Source organism: Etheostoma cragini, chromosome 15, assembly GCF_013103735.1.
Source record: "Etheostoma cragini isolate CJK2018 chromosome 15, CSU_Ecrag_1.0, whole genome shotgun sequence".
Taxonomy (NCBI): Eukaryota; Metazoa; Chordata; class Actinopteri; order Perciformes; family Percidae; genus Etheostoma; species Etheostoma cragini.
Genome location: NC_048421.1, coordinates 22,503,230 through 22,518,701, shown reverse-complemented (window position 1 = coordinate 22,518,701; position 15,472 = coordinate 22,503,230). Strand labels below are relative to the sequence as shown.

Here is a 15,472-nt window from a genome sequence, read left to right as displayed (position 1 = left end):
AGAACCATAAAGGTGATTCATATAGTGACCAAACAAGCCATACCACACCATGTATGCAACACAATGTCCCCTTGAAGAGTGATGTAAAACAGTTGTCCATGCACAATGTTAAAGACTTGGCTTATTAGAATCCTTTCATTCAAGAATGAAAAAGAAAACAATAGGCTTCTCAGACAAATATTAAGAATAACAACAAGCATCTTTGAACACTTTGATACCGTTGTGGAGAAGAAGCCACGGCAGCGTGAACTAAAAAGAAAAGTGTCTTTATTGTTATCGCTGAAAGTGACAGATCATTGCTGTAAGCAGAGCACTGAGAGTCTTCATTTGGTTAAGCAGAGACAAAAGAGGGTCAGTTCCGGTGACTATCGGGATTGTCAGAGCCATTCCTTTTGGCGCCAATCCTGCTGGGTGATCATCTTCAGCATCTGCAAAGCCATCGGCCCCTGGTCTGAGGGAATCTGGGACACGGGAAAAGACTTTGTTGAAATTCTACTTAATTCTTTTGCTGCTTGTATAACTAATTCCTTTTCTAAAGTCCTCATCCGTTATCTAATAATTCCCGCTCATTACTACATTAATTTATTGCAGCATCGCTATGTCGCCAAATGTTTGACATCTAATGTCCATGACCATGACATCATGACTTTCTTTGTGTTGGAATTTTAAACTCTTGATTTCTGAGGACTTTTGTTAAATGCTCCTCCGATCTCCGCAGGCTAAATCCATACAGACTGTGCGGAGTTTAGCCCCGCCCGTGACAATTGTGATTGGTTTAAAGGAAATGCCAATTATCCAGAGCACATTTTTCTCCCATCCCGGAACGCTATGGGGACTAGCTAGACATTCCCCCGCAGAGCTGTGGAGGAAGGTCGGCAATGCGGGACTACATCTAACATCATGCCGCCATTGTGAATTGTTTAAGTGAAGATCGATGCATCCCATATTCGAAATATTAAAATTCAAAAGAGAATTTCTACATGCTTTTGCATTTCGCCACTTTATTGTCCAAGTTTGTCTCACAGTTATGATTTGAGACTATTATTAACTTGAATTGAATGTACATACCAACAGGACGAACACTCCTGTGTGAAACACATCATTTTAGCCAGAGTCTTACCATGTGTCCGGCTTTGAGGATCCAATAGAAGGAGAAGTTCTTGTAAGTCTTGCAGAAAGCGCCAGTGACGCCCGGGGAGGTCGGGTCATCCACGGGGGTCCACCTCAGCTTGTTAAACCCGGGTAGCCCCTCCCACTTCAGCTTCTTCACCCACAGCTCCTGACCTGTGACAGGAAATAGAGATCAGGTTTGATCTTTGGCTCTTTCCCAAATGTATTAGAGGTCCCATATCATCCTCATTTTCAGGTTCATGCTTGTATTTTGGGTTTCTTCTAGAACATGCTTACATGCCTTTATGTTCCAAAACCACATAATTTATCTCATACTATCCATCTGAATATACTTTTATTCACCCTTTGTCTGAAACTCTCCGTTTTAGCGCCTGTTCTTAGTGCATTTTATGTGATTTTAGAATTTTGATTCTTTTACATTAGTTGTACAGCACCTTGGTCTGCTTTATAATAGTTCAAAAGACATGGAAATCTCACATTTTACAATATGGGACCTTTAAATATGTGGATGGGTTTACACCACTGCTGATAAAGCTGAACAGAAGGTAATGCACTGAGTAAGGTACCCATGGTGTCCACTATGAGATCCAGCTGTCCATTGTAGATGGTGACGTTGACTCCAGCGGTCAGCAGCTGGTCCACTATATCCACCACAGGCCTCATGAAGTCTCCCGCCATGTTGCTGAACACGTTCCCTGCCTGGCCTGGACACACAGGAGAGCGAGAACCATATCAACCATTTGTATAGGTAAAGAAATACTTTAGTTTTTTTTACAGATTTTTTTTGGCTTTTATTGCCACTATTGATAGGACAGATTAAGACAGGAAAGTTGGAAGGGGGGGGACGACATGCAGCAAAGGGCTGCAGGTCGGAACCCATCCTGCAGCGACATGGACCAAGCCCATGCACGTGGGGCGCACACTAAACCAGGTGAGACAACCAGGTGCCCCCGCAAGGAAACAGTCTTAAGAATGTCTGTCAAACTAAAGCTGAAGGGACTCAAATGTGGAGATCAATGTACCTCCCCATGTGACATTTTGGGGGATGATGCCCAGTTTCTTCCTGATTGGTCCATTCATCAGCTCACTCAGTGATTGGCGGTGGAGGGGTCGAATATGGCGACGTGTCTGCAGAGCTGGCGGAGAAAGAACATTGGTTCAAGCTTTCACATTCAGAGTCATGTAATGACCCCATTCCATCTCGCCTAATCCAATGAGCGGTTATTACAGAGTGCACGTCTTACCGATGAAGTCTTCTCCTGCTACAGAGGTGCGTTTGTCGTCCGTGTCCTGGGTCAGGATGTTGTAGAAGTTCACTCCATTGGTGTTCTGACATGAAAGAAAACGCAGGCCACATTAAACCACATGACGCCCAGTGGGCTAGAATGACGGTACGCAGCAATATGGAGAAAATTACAATCAGCACAATGTGTTAACAAATGTCGGGGGGATCGATACAACATAGTATTGCGATATTTTCTCTGGCAATACTATATCGATACGCAAAAGTAGTATCAATCTTTTATTATATATTTGTTGGTCAGTTTGTCTGCTTGACAATCCCATTTTGCAGCATAAAATTGAAGTACTGTAAACAAAGAAATGTATCTTTTTAGATGAAACAGATGTAAAAATCGCAATAATATCGTATTGTGACCTAAGTATCGTGATGATATTGTATCGTGAGGCCTCTGGTGATTCCCACCCCTACCGGCCTATAGGTAAAAGGTAGTCTCTACATTAAAAGATGATGTATAAAATCATGCCAAAAATTCAAATGTTATTAGCTAAGTAGTCTATGCAAAAAAAAGTATGCAGGCTTTAAGCCGCCCTACACGTTATTGTAGGCCAAGTTTATTATGCAACTTAATTTTATGCAATATACGTAGTAGTGGGTCCCTGCACCCATTTTTCTCCCATCCCGGAATGTTACGTGGACGACGTTCTGGCAAGGTGAAACTAACGAGAAAGTGACCCTGTGGATCCTCCCATGTTGTACTCACCTGCTCCACCACCGTCTCAGCCACGGACCACAGCTCTGTGGCTTTGTCAAACTGCTCCTGCTCCACAGCTTGCTTCACCGCCTCCGCGGCGCTGCTGACGTCCGCCAGGCCGTAATCATCCAGCAGCGACTACACAGCAAAGGAGCCACGGTCAGATGGAAACTCAACACACCAGCTTCAGCGCACACACATTTGTAATATAAAACTTACAGTAGTGTAAAGGTATGGTCCCCAGGTCATGACAGAGTCTGTGGAGGAAGCAGAAGTCTTATCAAATATCAGTCTGGTGGAGCAATTCAAACTGTCTTTTAAAATGTAGTCTGTTAGTCTGTGTAGTGTCGTTTGTGATGAGCATATACAAAGATTGCAATGTTGGACTGACTGATACTGACCCAGTGGGGAAATCCAAGAGTCCCCAAGTGCCACACCAGCAAAGTTGCATATCACTGTCCTTTTTGCTATGGCCTGGACAGACAAGAGAAACCAACACACAGAGTTATTTTACAAGGTGTTGACCTCTCTTCTTTCAAGGGTGCATGGACATTCAAATTACAATCACAAAAGTCAGAGGTCCGGATCCAGTCACTGTCAATGGCTTGCTGTGGCAAATTCAGGATTTACTAAAGCTATGTAGTGATTGTTTCTAAAGTAATACAGGGCTAGCTTCTGGAACCCTATGCAGATACTGTTGACAGGAACTACAGAAAAAGTAATTCCATCTTCTTTTAACACACAACTAACAAACCTTTAATTGAACGTATCCAAAACACGGGATATGTACATTGATTTTGGTAAATGTCCAGCACATGAAGGCCATAACTATAACTTGTCAACTAGTGGATCAAGAGGAATCCTATAAATATCTAGGGACAATTATTGACTCTAAATTAAATTTCCATGAGAATTGTGAAGCTGTGTGAAAAAAAAAAGGACAATGATGACATTTTGTCATGCCTTTATGGAATCCATCATATCTTTCTCTTTTGCGTCATGGTTTGGGTGTGTTTTAGTTAAACACAAGAATGGGCTAAATCAAATTGTAAGATGTTCAAGTAAGCTGACTGGGGAGCCACAGCTTCACCCCACAACACTGTATGCTAACTACAGCAGATAGCTATGGTCATCTTAGGAGATAGCCTACACCCTTTGAATAGGGGATACCAGTATCTCCATTCAGGACGGAGGCTAAACGTCCCCGGTTGTAAAACTACAAGATTCAAAAATCCCAGCGGCAATGAATCTGTCGAACAAACTGAAGAATTACTTGCACAAAACGCACAAGCACTTTGGGCATGTACAGTTTTCTAGTCCTTTTTATCCATTAAATATGTTTTAATGTTTGGTGTTTGCATGTTATGTGGTGGCCTACAAAGAGTTAAGGAGGTCCTGCCTCTTAGACTGTAAACCTAGTTAACCTATGGGTACCAATAAAATAACCTGGACCTGAACCTGAAATTGCTGACTTGCACGAAAGTAATCACATTCTTCTTTGGGTTGTTTTTTTTCTTTTTTGCTGACTCAACTGTCATATGACAGCTGTATGACATGGGGACTTTCCAATACCAGTGAGCTAACATGGAGCTGAAGGGGAAGTGGAAAAGAGAAGTAACATTCACCTTGGTGAGCTCCAAGGAAATAGCAGCTGCCATCTTCCCTCCATACGACTCGGAGAAGATGTAGAAGGGATTGCTCTGCAAAAAATGACATAATAATCATAACAATATTTGGTGAAAGAATAAAAAGTCGGGGCTGACATCATTGCACTTAAGACTGAGAAGATAGTATTTATAGAAGAAAACAGGGCTTACATGCTTCTCTAGGCTAGCATGCTGAGATTAGCTAGCTAGGCAAGTTAGCTAACTGTTAGCCATAACTAAAGCTCAGAATGTGCCTGTTTTCTATCAAATGCGGCATTCACTTTAAAATAAAAAAATAGGTTTGTTTAGACACAGTTACATCTGAAGAATGACTGTTTAAAACTATTTAGCTACTTGTTTTTTTTATCCTTTCTGTGAGGTCGTTTATTGCTAGTCATGTTCTTCATTGCTCTGGTGTTTTTTAAGTAACATTTAACAGCTAGCTAACAAACATTAGCTCTCATGTTGTCCTTGGGTCAAATTGACCCATTTTCTTATTTCAATGTTCCTATTAACTCCCCAAAATAACATGATTGATTCCACACAACGCTCTTTGGCAAGTACAAATCTCTACTTTCAATAATTTTGGGGTTTCATATTAAAGTGTTTTTGAAATACTGTTGAGTAGAAGTTGGCATATATCCGTCTGTGATTATCCATCAACATACATTCCTTTAATTTTAGACTAAATAATTCCTAATTTCTTGTTTTCTAACTAAAACTTTAGGTATAATTTTCTATAAACAAGGTTTATTGACCATAAAATCCTAAAATAGCTGTAAAACTAAAGTTACATAGTGTTGAAAACGTCAAAAAAAAGTGACAAACATTGAAAAAAAGCATCAGAAGTGTTGAAAAAAGGGACAAAAGTATTGATTTTCACAGGAAGACAACACAAGGGTTAAGCAGCCTAGCCAGGCTGTTGACTGGTAAGACAATGTTACAATAAACTACTATTTTAAATTTGCTTTAATTTATTTAATTTTACCTCAATTTATGTTTGTTCCCTCAGTATATCATCAGTGATACTGCAAATTGGGATAAAATTATTGGCCACATAAATGTTTGACGTGTCCCAATCTAACCTGATAAAATCACCAATTCATGTCCCTCCAAAAATTGCAGTTGTAGCAATTCTATTAGCAGGAATGTGTTTTAGGCGGTGTTAGCCCAGACAATAATGCCAATAAAACAAAGCAGAGCCAACATGTTCCGTAGAGTAATATAAAACATCATCCAGCTGACATACCTGGTACTCTGCCCTCTCTTTAAAGAAGTGCTGGAGCAGCACCAGCATGTCGGAGGCCACCGTGGCCACATTGGTAGCATAGCCGTCGGGCTTGTCAGTGTAGCTGAAGCCAGTGCCTACAGGGTTGTCTACAAACAACACACTGGCTGCCTGCACCTGGAAGAACCAACACACACAATATATCAGTATGTTAGACTTGACCAGACAAAGGCCTTACCGGCCAAAACTGTAATAAAGGCTTTTTAAACTTTACCCTTCCTGACTGCCTCAGGGTCCCTGAACCCTTATTAAGTAAACCTGCATGTTTTCCTCCATTAAAATCATTGTTACAACACAATACCATCCTGAAAGTTACAAAAGCAATAGTATGCGGCAAGGGGTGTACTTAAAAGGACTGCAACAAAGGGCTGGGCAATATACTGATGTCTTTTTTTTTTGTGGCTAGATTTTGTCTTAAATTTTTGATATTGTAACATGACACAGATATTGTCTTTTCCTGATTTTAAAGGCTACATTGCAGTAAAGGGATGTCATTTTTTTAACTTACTAGACTGTTCTAGCCATTCAATGTTTTGCTTTTATCCACTCGGTCATCATATCCACATTACTGATGAGTATTTATCAAAAATAAAACTGCGTCAAGATATTGTGAAAGCACCAAGAGTCAACCCTACAATATTGGCGCAATATTGATTTATCTGGTTAGAAATATAGCGAGATTTGATTTTTCCAAAATCACCCAGCTCTGCTGAAACACACCCAATGCAGGAAAAGACTCAACCAAAGTGAATCACAGTCACAACTGTTCAACTAAGCTCTGAAGTGCTCCAAAGTAGTGTTTTCTGATCACTAAACAGCAGGGGCAACAAAAGGCAGATTACTTTGCAACGTTCTTACCCAGCTCGTCTTTCTGGCCTCCAGGTCCCTGTTCAAAGGGCCAATCTCCTCAAAGTTCCCAAAGCCACTTCCTGAGCCTCCTGGTCCACCCTGAAGACACAAACATCCCCATCATGCAGCCTATTTAATACAGCAAACTTCATATATGTACTGAATAGACAGTAAATAGCTATTATTTACAAGTATAGGAGAAATAATATAAGACAATTCCAGTCTTTTACCCAGATTTAAAGGGTTGGCTCGTACAGTTCTAAACACCTTACTTCATAAGCCAGTTTTTTTTTTTTTTTTTTTTTTTAAATCAGCTACTTTGCAACTGTCACCCAGCTTGTTAACAGAGACCAGAGCAACGTCTGAGTGTGCTGCAAAAAGCTGTGTGAATGAGTGAGTGACCATTAACCTGCTAACCATTCATCATTATACCGTATTCTTGCTGATGCAATTGAATATTGTATGTTCAGGGATGACAGACTGATTAGCATACATGCTATTTATGACTGGATGTAACTTTTGATTCATGGCGTATAAGTGGCTCTCCTATTGCCTTTGTCCTATCAGTGTGGCCCTACGGCCACCAAAAGAATACATGTCCCCAGAATGCAACTTAAAAGCATCTTTTGTTACACCCCTGGCTGGTAAAAACCACATCTGTCAGACTCTATCCCCCCAGCTTTTAACAAAGGCTTTGGGCCCGAGCAGAGATACTTAATAGATAATAATAGATATTTTGAGATTTTTCAGTAGTACTTTCCATGTCTAATAAACTGTGCAAAAATCAGTGGGGTGCCCTCTTTAAGCTACTTTTCCACAATGATGCAGCTTTGACAATAATACAAGCAGACAGAGGGTTCACTGCAAAGAATAATAGCAACTCATAACTCATAAATTATTGGAATCCTGGAGCTTCCTGTAAGTTAGGAAAATAAACCTAAGACAAAGCAGGAAGTCTTGGAGAAGAGGTCTTGGTGTGGACTTCAAGTTGTCAGCAGAAATAAGGGGATCTGATCATGTGGTCCTACCTGCAGCCACATAACCAGAGGCCGGCTCGGGCTGTCCGCAGGGTACAGCCACCAGAACATGTGGGCCGCGTTCCTCACTTCCACATAGCCCCAGGCTTCTTTACCCGCCAGGGGACTGGAGACTCCTGCATCGGGGATTACAATACAGACACAGTTGTGCGTATTCAGTCACCGTAGTAAAGTATTAAGTTAACAGAAGAAGACAACGTTACTTTCGTTTTGCAGCCAGATGAGTTAAGGCACGAGGACATATGAAACCTTTGTTTGCTAGTTATGTCAGACTGTAAAGTTATAGTCTATTACAACACACTACACTTGTAATTAAGGCACTAACGTTACATACATAGATCATACCTTCATTGACGAGGATAGCCAGGAAACACAACAAACTGCATGCTGATTCAGCCCGGCCCATTGTTACAGCGAGACTTTTTTTTTAAACTGATACACGGCACGGTTTGGTCAGGCACGGCTTTATTTACTGCTACTAGAAATCACATGACCACACGCGGGGGTCAGCTGACCGGCGTTATGTTTTTCATTTCTTTTCTTAAAGTGTCTGTCACTTCCCGATGTGAGTCGAGTGCAGATTTGATCCGCGCATGCTCAGATTTAAACGGTTTCCGCATTGACTGTATTGATGTTAATATGATATTGATATTAACGGTCTATGGGTTTACGGCATAACATGTTATACTGAAATAAGCAGGGGGGTTACCAAAAGGCAAGAACAACAGTTACCTTTCCAGTGGGGACAATGGGTTGCCTCATGCATACTAAATGATAGAAATGACCTAATTAATTCTTTAGAGACAGGGGAAGAGAGGGGGGGAGCTGAGAGACAGTAGGGCCGTCTTGATCTACTTTACACAGAGACAAATAATGAAAATTAAACAGCTTGATATGGAGTCTACACCATTGAAATTAATCGTATCTTCCCAACCCGACTGCAGCAAACAGTAGCCTACATTAACAGAAAAATGTTTTGGAACTTTTTTAAATACAATTGCTAACGTTAGCTCGAAACGCCATTCCAGTGACAGCCTTTGTTATGTTTGATGCTAACTTGTAGCCAGCAGGGAACGAACTTCGTTTGGTAGCTCCATTTTTTATTGATATTACAAAAGTATCTAGCATCTGGCTAGGCTACTTGTCGGAAAGTAACGCATGCGCGACTCAAATCTGGACTCGAGTCACATAGCGGAGTGACAGTGTGCTTTTAATATGTTAGGACCATAGACCGTTAATATTAAATATATATACAGTCTATGTTTAGGATATATAATGCAGTGGGTACAGTGAATAAAACATACACGAATTTTAAACTAATGCATACATGAGCAAAGTAATGCTCTCTGGTCATGGGGACAAGGTAAACCGAAACAGTCATTTTTGAGGAGTGGGCCAAAACTCCGCTTGTTTACATTATTTGGGCTTTTTTTGTTACTAGTGAAGGCATTTCAATGAACTACAATTTCCCCTGGTTTCTTGCTTTCAGACTATTCGGACGTTTGTCTGGTCTCCACGCCACCAGAGGGCAGTGTTGCGAAAGAGTTGGTTTTAATAATGTACTTCCGGTTAAATAATGTTTCTTCAAAATTGTTTTTAAATTTGAAAGATGTCCAGAAACTGTATTTGTTTCTTCCCAGGTGAGTTTGACTAGTGATTCCATGGACCGATGTATTTAATATTCAAATGTATTAATTAGGATAAACCTCTATCATCTCGTTTTCGCGGGGGGCTCTTGTTCTGAAACTCCCGGTCGGAAATACTATTCCTGTCACCGGCGGAACACAAGCGGTGTTTTCGGCGTGGAGTTACGGTAGCTAGCTATAATACATCCTTGGTTAGCTAGCTAGATGTTCTACCCATGGCTACCCACAGTAACAACTTTATCCGCGTGCGCTTATACTTTGACTACCCGCCGCCGGCTGTCGTTGACTGCCGCATGTGCTGGCTGCTCGTGGACTTGAACACATGTCGCGTGGTGGCGGACGTGGAGAGCGTCATTAGAGAGAAGTTTGAGTTCAGTCGCAGAAGCATCCTCAACCTCTTCATAGAAGACTGCTACCTGCCGCACACCGAGAGCGTCTATGTGGTGCGGGATAACGACAGCCTCAGGTGCGCGTGCTTCTATCGCTAATGTACCCGGCTTTACATGACCAGGTGTATGTGGCTAGCAGTTCTCTGTTCAGCTCGAACAGGAACCGTGAAGTTGTAGGGGCACCAGGCAAAGACAAACATGGAGCATCCTTTCTTATTCGGCCCGATATCTTCCACCGTGGGACCACGGACCCACAACGTTCCCATTTTTTTAATGTTTAAATTACCCCAGAACAACTGACAATCCACGTATTTACCTTTTTACCATGCAACACGTTTTTAAATATCTTTTATTAATGTTTTGATATTGTTTTATCTGTCGAATTGTTAATATCATGAAGTTTTGTTCCTTTTTTAACAATTAAAAAAAAGAGTTTGTCACCTTTTTAGACGTTTTTAACACTATGTAACACTAACTTATCAACTTTAGTTTTACATGTATTTTTGGAATTTATGGTCAGTAAACCTCATATTATTGCCAAGGTGACATAAAGTATATTTCTGAACCGGATTGACCCTTCCTTCTTCCTTCCTTCCTTCCTTCATTATTTATTGTTCATTTTCCAGGGTGAAGGTGGACTGTCTGGCTCAGGGGACTACGCAAAAGAGCTGTCCAGATACAGCAAGTGAAAACTGCAGGAAGAGACCCAGGCCTACTGAGGAGGATGGGGCAGGAGAAAATGGACTGAGCGTTGAATGTAAGAAAAAAAGAAGTAAAAAAAGGAGCAAGGTGATCCTGGAGCAGGCGTCAGGTGATGAGAAGACTAAGAAGTCACCAGAAAAACCCACAAAGAAGAAGAAAAGAAAGAAGGCAGAGGAAAATGGCCCGACGGTCACCCCCAAACCAGTTGCTTCTCCCAAAAAAAAGCCAGCGAGTGTAGAGCAGCCAGTTAAAAGCGCCAAGAAGTCCCCAGTGGTCCAAGCAAAAACACAGACTGTCCCCTCTTCAGATTCCAGTAGCAGCAGTAGTGATGAGGATAAAGCTCCTAAAAAACCTGCTGCCCAAAAGCCGGCACCCAAAACACCCTCCTCCACCCCTGCTGTCGCCAAGGCGCCTCCAACCACCAAACCTTCCCAGACGAAATCCCACCCACCTTCGTCGTCTTCCTTAGAAAGCAGCTCCTCTTCAGATGAGGCAAGCACTGTAAAAAGCCTGCAGAAAACTAATGGTTTAACCTCCGCAACCCCTAAAGGAAGACTGGATGATAACTCAACGTCTCAGCAGGCTCTTCCTGCCCAGCAGCCCATCAATGGTGCACAGAAACAGGCTGCGAGCGTAGCGGTGGCCCCTAAAGATAAAATGGAGGTGTCTAGTAGTTCGGACAGCGAAGAGGAGATCAAGCTGGTTATCCGACGGCCAGTGCAGCAGCCGGGCCGCAATTTGGGCAGTCAGCCGTCTTGGCGAGGCCGAGGACAGACCAGCCACGGTGGTCCAGGACAGACCAGCCAGGGTGGTCCTGGACAGAACGAAAGGGGTAGAGGCAGAGGGGTCGGCAGAGGGGTCGGCAGAGGGCACAGCGCCAGCTTTGAGTTCCGCTACAACGGAGCCACGGAGCCGGCCTGTCACACTGATTCCCTGACCAACATGTCAGTGGTCCTCCAGGTATGTACCTATATATATGTGAGATTTTGTTGCTAGTTGAAGGATACTTTTCATATGATTTATTGGGGGGGGGGGCTAATTAAAGTGTGGGAGTGGGTGTCCTCCCCCAGGGTTTTTTGTGAGTCAAAGACTAATATCCTGCATTCTGATACACTTTTATGCACCAATTTATGGTGGGCCTACCTGTATTTGTCCTATGAGTAGGGAAACACAGATACATTCAAAATATCTCAAAAATATATTGGAAAATAAAGCAGTAAGGGGGCTTTCACATCAGGGAATTAAGCCTTAAGCAACGAGGACAAGATAAAATAGGCTACTTATATTTGTCTTAAATGTGGGGTGAAGGGAGGATACTGGCGTTAGTGTAGATGGATTTGGGCTACGCACAGCAAGGAGCTTAATGAAAGCTGAGAAAAGTGCATGTTCTGAAGTGTTAAGTTTAGTTTGCTGTCAAATTACTCAACCCTGTGTTTGGGAATACAAAAATCTGAAGTGAAAGTTATGTCACAAATACATAATAAAAATAAATGGAATTTATATAGCACTTTTCACAGACTCAGAGTTGCTTTACAAGGAGGTAGAAAACCTAAACAATGCAGAACAAGACAAAACTGAACAGAACAAGGCGAGATTTAGGCACAGATGAAAAGTGTTACGGGTATGTAGAGGTGAAAAGATGGGTCTTGAGGCGGGACTGGAATATTGTGAGGGAATCAGAGGTGCGGATCTCTAGGGGGAGGGAGTTCCAGAGCCTGGGAGCTGCCCAGGAGAAGGCTCTGTCCCCAACACTGCGGAGGTTGGACTTGTGGGTGCAAAGGAGACCGGCTGAGGTGGATCTAAAGGGGCCGTGAGGGTTGGTAGGGGGAGAGGAGCTCGGTTAGGGAGGAGGGGGCCAGATGGTGGAGGGTTTTGTAGGTGAGGACCAGGATTTTGTAGGCGATCTGGTGGAAGATGGGATTCCAGTGGAGTTGTTTTAGGACGGGTGCATAGTATTTGCCCCATAGGATAAACCGCTCAATATGGTGGAAAATACTAAAAACATTTCAATCCAGGGCTAACTATTGAAAACGCGATGTAATAGAAGACGTGATTTTATGCTGTATTGGAAGGGGATTTAAAAAAAAGGGGTTTTAATGGGATTCAATGGGGACAATTTTGAGGCTGAGTGTCTTTTGTTGTAACAATTTAATCATAGACTTATTACATTAGCTGAGGATCAGCTTCCACTATTGAGGGGGGGAAATATCACACCCTTGCCAATATTTATTTCCACTGCGTTAACAAAGCCCAAATAATTAATGAAAGTGAACAAGGCAAAAATATTGCTCCTACTACAATCTCGGGCAAGGCACACAGCATCCAAATGTGGCGAAATCCCAACAGGCCTGCCTAGCTACTGTTGCTAAACTACGATTAGACAAGCACTGTTTGGGGGTGTGGTTTAGTCATTAAATCTGTCACATTATCCTATTATATAGCAGCACAATTACGTCTGTTGTGTACATGTAAACAATACTGTGTATGGAAAAGGCATTATTAATCTCTTGGGTTCTTGTACGTAGAACGCAGCAGAAGCTGCTCCCCAACGGGACTACAGCTCCATGCCCCTGCTAGCCGCCCCTCCACAGGTGGGGCAGAAGATTGCCTTCAAGGTAAGCCTAGTCCAGTTTTATTAGCTACAGTGTTCTCTGCTCTGTTATTGAAACTGCATGCCTACTTCCTGTTTAGCTTGCTGGCACTGTTCAGTTTGGAACAAAAATGGGAAAATCCAACTCATTGACAAAAACGTAAAACAAACAGAGAAGCTGTACCAGATTTCTTAAATGTTCTGGTAGTGGATACACACAGTCATCAATAAATCATGTGTGTGTTTTCCCAGTTACTGGAGCTAACGGAGAGCTATACACCAGAGGTATCGGAGTATAAGGTGAGTGGAATCCTTTATGATCTTTTGTAGAGAGTGCCGTCCTGGAGTCGCCACGCTACTGACCAACCATGTTAATTACATTTTAGGAGGGAAGGATCGTAAGCTTTGACCTCACCACCAAACAGATTGAGCTGCAACTGCTGAATGCCTCTCAAGGTAGGGGTCACGTCACCACTGACGCTTACAATGTTAATCATATTTCAAAGTTAGTATGTCAAGACTCAAAAGATCGTTTGCCGGGGTGACCCCTAGCTCAAGGTTTTTTCTCTCAAAGCTTGACTGGAAAATGTATTTTACAGGCCCCGTGTCATGCTCATTTTCAGGTTCGTACTTGTATTTTGGGTTTCTACTACAATATGTTTCAATGCTTTAATGTTCAGGAAACATTGTTTTTCTTATATACCGACTGTCTGAATATACCCGTATTCACCCGCTGTCCGAAACGATCCGCTTTAAGTCCCGTCTGTTCTGATTGGTCAGCGTTTCCTGGTCTTTCGCATCTGCACCCTTGGAGTCTCTGCACCGGTATTGTAGCCGGGAATAACAGGACCGGCACTGTAGCCACACTTTCTACCTGAATACAGTATAGTTGGGACATCACGACCTTACAGAAGTCCTGACAGCACGTTTCTGAACACGGACCACTGATTCTTATTCAGCATTTGTACAGCTCCTCAACCTGCTTTATAGGAAAAAGACATTTTTACAATGGGGGACCATTCAGAACCAGAAAGAACTGCAAATAGCTAAATAAGTGGATGTTAGAATAACAGCTGCGAAGATTAGTCAATTAATCGATAAGTTGTCAACTTTTATTTAATCGCCAACTATTTAGATAATTGGTAAGTCTGAGTATTTTTAACATTCTTTGATTCCAGCTTGTTAAATGTGAATATCTTCTAGTTTCTTCTCTCCTCTGTGATAGTGAACTGGATATCTTTAGACATATGAGGATGTCATTTTGGGATACACTGATCATCATTTTTCACCATTCTCCGACATTTTACACCAAACAACTAATCGATTAATCAAGAAAATACTCAACAGATTAATTGACTATGAAAATAATCGTTAGTTGCAGCCCTAGTTAAAATAGCTATTGATAAATAACTGTAGGCGTAGCATGGATATACAGTATTAGGGTTATTATGGGTTTCTCACTGCATATGGAGTTTCAGAGGAATTCTCCATTGAAAGTCAGGGGATTTTAAATGTAATTGACTTGGCAAACTCACTGAATTTTCCAACGTGTTCCATGCATTAGTGATTAATCCTAACATGCTTCTTCTCCCTCAGCTCCTGTAGAGCCCGGCAAGTTTGACCTGGTCTACCAGAACGCAGATGGCTCGGAGAGCGTGGAGTACGCGGTGTCCAGAGGCTCTCGGGTAAGCCTGAGCCAGTTATTCCTAATCTCTTGAACGACACGTCTTAAAGGAATGATTCAACCTTATGCTTTCTTACCAAAAAGGATCAATATCAGTTCATTCATATCCATATAGATTGATATCGATCTTCTCTTCTTGCTCTCAGAAAGGGAGCAGATAAGCGGAGTTCTAAAATAGGGCTTCACAATAGTTTGTTAATATAAACGTATAATCACATCGCAGGACGTTGCGATGTTAAAGCTACAACTTCTTTGCCGCGTTATATAAAATTAGACTTTCACCGTTTGCCTTTTACATGATTATTACAGGCCGACCGTTGCCGTTTAAGACAGGGGCAGCGTGGGCAGCGTGTGTATATGACGTAACGTTAGTCTGACAGGGGGTTTTATGGGAAGTGAGGCTCACTGTGTGTAGAAAAGTCAAAGGTTTTTAGCCCCCTTCGCTGTACTTTGAGTAGCGCATTCACCCTGTGATCCCCTCTTTTCATCCAAACAGGAGAAAGTGGGGGGGGGGGG

The 15,472-nt window shown here is 42.2% G+C and overlaps 2 protein-coding genes across 3 annotated transcripts in view; one reads left to right on the top strand and one right to left on the bottom strand.

Annotated features, from left to right (window-relative positions):
• Window positions 1-248: 248 nt before the first annotated feature.
• Window positions 249-8,525, bottom strand: scpep1 (serine carboxypeptidase 1). Its single transcript, XM_034895019.1, has 13 exons — window positions 8,291-8,525; window positions 7,937-8,061; window positions 6,918-7,007; window positions 6,021-6,176; window positions 4,751-4,825; window positions 3,527-3,599; window positions 3,345-3,382; window positions 3,135-3,263; window positions 2,376-2,460; window positions 2,154-2,267; window positions 1,698-1,835; window positions 1,121-1,284; window positions 249-461 (listed from the first exon to the last, which is right to left on the bottom strand). The coding sequence occupies exons 1-13, from the start codon at window positions 8,349-8,351 to the stop codon at window positions 378-380; spliced, it is 1,332 nt and encodes a 443-aa protein (XP_034750910.1). The 5' UTR covers window positions 8,352-8,525; the 3' UTR covers window positions 249-377.
• An 888-nt stretch (window positions 8,526-9,413) lies between these two features.
• The window catches only part of coil (coilin p80), a 6,577-nt gene continuing 518 nt past the window's right edge, over window positions 9,414-15,472 (top strand). Inside the window, exons 1-6 of one of the 2 annotated variants that reach the window (XM_034895037.1) lie at window positions 9,414-9,585; window positions 10,607-11,642; window positions 13,208-13,297; window positions 13,525-13,572; window positions 13,659-13,728; window positions 14,869-14,957. In XM_034895037.1, the coding sequence (XP_034750928.1) occupies window positions 9,503-9,585; window positions 10,607-11,642; window positions 13,208-13,297; window positions 13,525-13,572; window positions 13,659-13,728; window positions 14,869-14,957 (1,416 nt within the window). In that variant the 5' untranslated portion in view covers window positions 9,414-9,502. Of the gene's footprint in view, window positions 9,586-9,739; window positions 10,058-10,606; window positions 11,643-13,207; window positions 13,298-13,524; window positions 13,573-13,658; window positions 13,729-14,868; window positions 14,958-15,472 lie in introns of those variants that run through there. The other variant, XM_034895036.1, reaches the window with a different exon arrangement.

Coding starts and splice junctions, on each gene's coding strand:
- scpep1 (XM_034895019.1), bottom strand. CDS start 8,351: ATGGGCCGGGCTGAATCAGCATGCAGTTTGTTGTGTTTCCTGGCTATC. Junction 2,461..3,134: donor CTGAGACGGTGGTGGAGCAG/GTGAGTACAACA, acceptor CTTTCATGTCAG/AACACCAATGGAGTGAACTT. Junction 462..1,120: donor TCCTCAAAGCCGGACACATG/GTAAGACTCTGG, acceptor CCCGTGTCCCAG/ATTCCCTCAGACCAGGGGCC.